Source organism: Nycticebus coucang, chromosome 3 (genome assembly GCF_027406575.1).
Source record: "Nycticebus coucang isolate mNycCou1 chromosome 3, mNycCou1.pri, whole genome shotgun sequence".
In the NCBI taxonomy this organism is placed as follows: domain Eukaryota; kingdom Metazoa; phylum Chordata; class Mammalia; order Primates; family Lorisidae; genus Nycticebus; species Nycticebus coucang.
The window spans coordinates 68,692,859-68,696,339 of NC_069782.1; the positions used below are offsets into that span (position 1 = coordinate 68,692,859).

The 3,481-nt window shown below is 47.6% G+C and overlaps 1 protein-coding gene across 1 annotated transcript; it reads left to right on the top strand.

Moving 5' to 3' along the window:
* The first annotated feature begins 325 nt into the window (after positions 1–325).
* CASP14 (caspase 14) lies at positions 326–2,192 on the top strand. The gene is made up of 5 exons (XM_053583469.1): positions 326–463; positions 555–780; positions 1,238–1,354; positions 1,502–1,605; positions 2,088–2,192. Exons 1-5 carry the CDS (start codon positions 326–328, stop codon positions 2,190–2,192), a joined length of 690 nt encoding a protein of 229 aa, XP_053439444.1.
* The last annotated feature ends 1,289 nt before the right edge of the window (positions 2,193–3,481 follow it).

Below are 3,481 nucleotides of genomic sequence, written 5' to 3' on the forward strand. Positions count from 1 at the left end.
CTATGTCTCAGCCTCCTGAGTAACTAGAACTACAAGCATACACCACCACTCTCAGCCAATTTTTTTATTTATTATAGAGATGGGGCCTCTACATGTTGCCCAGGCTAATCTCAATCTTCTGGCCTCTAGTGATCCTCCTGCCTTAACCTCCCAAAGTGCTGGGATTGTAGGCGTGAGCCACTGCACCAAACCTCATTTCAGTGTAATTGGACATCTTATATTTTACATGGCAACTCTAACCTGGGGCCTCTTTTGGCTACATCTGCTTCTTCTTAAACCTTCCCTTGCTGATTCTTGTCGTCTCTTGGTTCAGAAGGTATATGACATGTCAGGGGCCCGCTTGGCCTTAACGCTATGTGTCACCAAAGCCCGGGAAGGTTCAGAGGCAGACCTGGATGCCCTGAAACGCATGTTCCAACACCTGAGATTTGAAAGTACCATGAAGAGAAACCCCACTGCCCAGGTATTGGGCTGCTAACTCCCGGGTGGGAGTGTTGGGTGAGATGGGTGGGCTCTAAGGACCCATCTGGGTCTGGTCATCCCTCTCACTCCAGCAATTCCAGGAAGAGTTAGAAAAATTCCAGCAGGCCATAGATACCCGAGAGGACCCTGTCAGCTGTGCCTTTGTGGTGCTCATGGCGCACGGAAAGGAAGGCTTCCTCATAGGGGAAGATGGGGAAATGGTCAAGCTGGAGGACCTCTTCGAAGTCCTGAACAACAAGAACTGCCAGGCCCTGAGAGCCAAGCCCAAGGTGTACATCGTGCAGGCCTGTCGAGGAGGTGGGGACAGACCTAACAACACAGTCTGTATTTGTAATCCAACCCAACCCCAGATCCAAAGCCCCAACTAACATGGTGTACCACAAGACCATCCTGAAACCTTCTCTTTTGGGGGTAGAGGGTACAGGGTCTCACTTTATTGCCCAGGCTGGAATGCAGAGGCATCATCATAGCTCACAGCAACCTCAAGCTCCTGGGTTCCAGTGATCCTCCTGCCTCAGCCTCCCAAGTAGCTGGGGCTAGAGGCACCTGCCACCAGACCTGGCTAATTTTCTATTTTCTATAGACACAGGGTCTCACTCTTGTGCAGTCTGTTTTCAAACTCCTGGCCACAAGAGATCCTCCCACCTAGGCCTCCCAAAGTGCTGGGATTATAGAAATTAGCCATTGCGCCCATTCCTTCTCCTTTTGCTACCTTCCTTTCTGACTTCATGTTTTCCTCTTCTTGGTGCTGCAGAACAAAGGGACCCAGGAGAAACAGTAGGTGGAGATAAGATGGTGATGATGACAGATGACAGCCCCCATACCATCCCAACTTACACAGATGCCCTCCATGTCTTCTCCACGGTGGAGGGTAAAAGCTCCCAGCTGGCCCAGGGTGGCTTCTGCTCCTCTTTCCTTCCCACCCCTGCTCTCCTCCAGAACCCACCCCTTTCCAGGGTTCCTTCTGCCTACCCTCCCCAGGGGCCTCCCCTGAGTCTACCTCTCTGGAATTCCCCAGGGTACATTGCCTACAGACACGATCAGGAAGGCTCCTGCTTCATCCAGATCTTAGTTGAAGTGTTCACAGAGAGGAAAGGACCCATCTTGGAGCTTCTGACAGAGGTGAGTTGGAACAAGGTATCTGGAACCCTGTCCAGGTAGAGCAGAGGGCAAGCAAAGTAAGCTGAGACACCTTTAAGCCTCTCTCCATCTCCCCCAGCCCCGAATCCAACTGGGGTCCCAGCACAGAAACTAGGATGCCCATCTTACAACAACAACCTTCTCTAATGCAGGAAATCCCAAAACCCACAGGATGTGAGGTAGTTTAGATGATGTACAGATAAGCATCCATAAACGAACCCCTTGAATATAAACAATGTTTGAACCAAAAATTTTCTTCTAATGATTATGTATTTTATTTTAAATTTTTTTAAATGATCAGCCAATGATTCTATAGGAACGATGGCACAGGAGGAGACCTATACGTCTTTCCTCATAGGACCTAGATACCCACCTGCCCTGTTCCCTAACCTTTTCCCCATAAGCCCATTACAACAACTCTTCCAGGGGCCCAGCCCCCAAGCTGACCATGCCTATTGCTACAGGTGACCCGGCGGATGGCAGAAGCAGAGCTGGTTCAGGAAGGAAAACCAAGGAAAGCAAACCCGGAAATCCAAAGCACCCTCCGGAAAAAGCTCTATGTGCAGTAGAATGGACAGGGAGGGTGCTCTCCTTCAGGGACTTTCTCTGCCCCACAGATATTTAGAGGCAGCTCTCACCATTCCCCAATATCTTCTCTTCCCAAGACTAAATGGTACCCAGTTCTTCTTATATCACACCCTTTGTGCAGGTTTTCCTTTAATCTATCCCTGTTCTTCTTAGAGCAAGCCAGTCAAAACTTAGCATCAGTCATGATGGTAATAGTTACATCACCTCCCTCTAGCTGGGTGCTCTACCTCTATTAATGCAACCTAAGAGTGAAATTCACTTATCCTACTTTGTGCACCTGTGCTTTTCTTTCTCCCATGAAGCAAAAACTAAATAAAGCTCAAGATTTTCCACCAAAAAAGAAAAAAAAAAAAAATACAATGTCTACTCACCACCTTCCACCCTAATAATGTCCTCTAAGCCTTTGCCATCACCACTTTTCCCATGCTGGAGGAAAATTACCTTCATTCTCTTTTCCATTACTTCCCACTTCTACTTTTCCTAGAAAGCTACTTCAAATAGTCTTTCCAATTGACACTGCCCTCTCACCCAGGATGAGACGCTGGAAATTATGATTTCTGGAGGGCAGATAACAAGTCTTTGATCAGCATAACAAATGTCTAATAAATAGCTGACAAGCTTTGAAAGAATGTGTTGGAATCTTCACTCTGCTTAAACCAGGAGGCTGTTGTGAAAGGAGCTATGGCTTTGATCTCTTTTTCTCAATAGTCAGCTTTCTCCAGGGTTCACTCTCACGAATGGAGAAACTGAAGACTCGACCTGTCTTCTTTCACGAAAACAGATGTGTTGGGAGTTTGTAAAAGTACAGGCCACACCTGCATCCTGAATGGCTGTATTTTATATGGTGCTCTATCTCCAGAATGCTCCTAAGGAAGCATCCGGATGCAGAACTGTGGCTTGTCAGAACTACGCAGTAGAAGGAACCCTGAATATCAGCTAGTCAGAGCATCGCAAGTATTTAGCCAGTGTGCCATCTCTCTCTCTCTCTCTCTGGAGCCACAGAGCTAAAAATGGTGGTTACCAGAGCCTATGGTTCCAGCTACTTGGGAGGCTGAGGCAGAAGGATAGCTTGAGTCCAGGAGTTCAAGATCAGCCTGGGCAACATAACAAGATCTTATCTTCACACACAAAAAAAAATAATTTAAAATTAGCCAGGCATGGTGATGCTCACCTGTAGTCCCAGATACTTGGGAGGCTGAGCTGGGAGGATTGCTTAAGTCAGAGAGTTCAAGGCTGCAGTGAGCTGAGATCACATGGCTGAACACTAGCC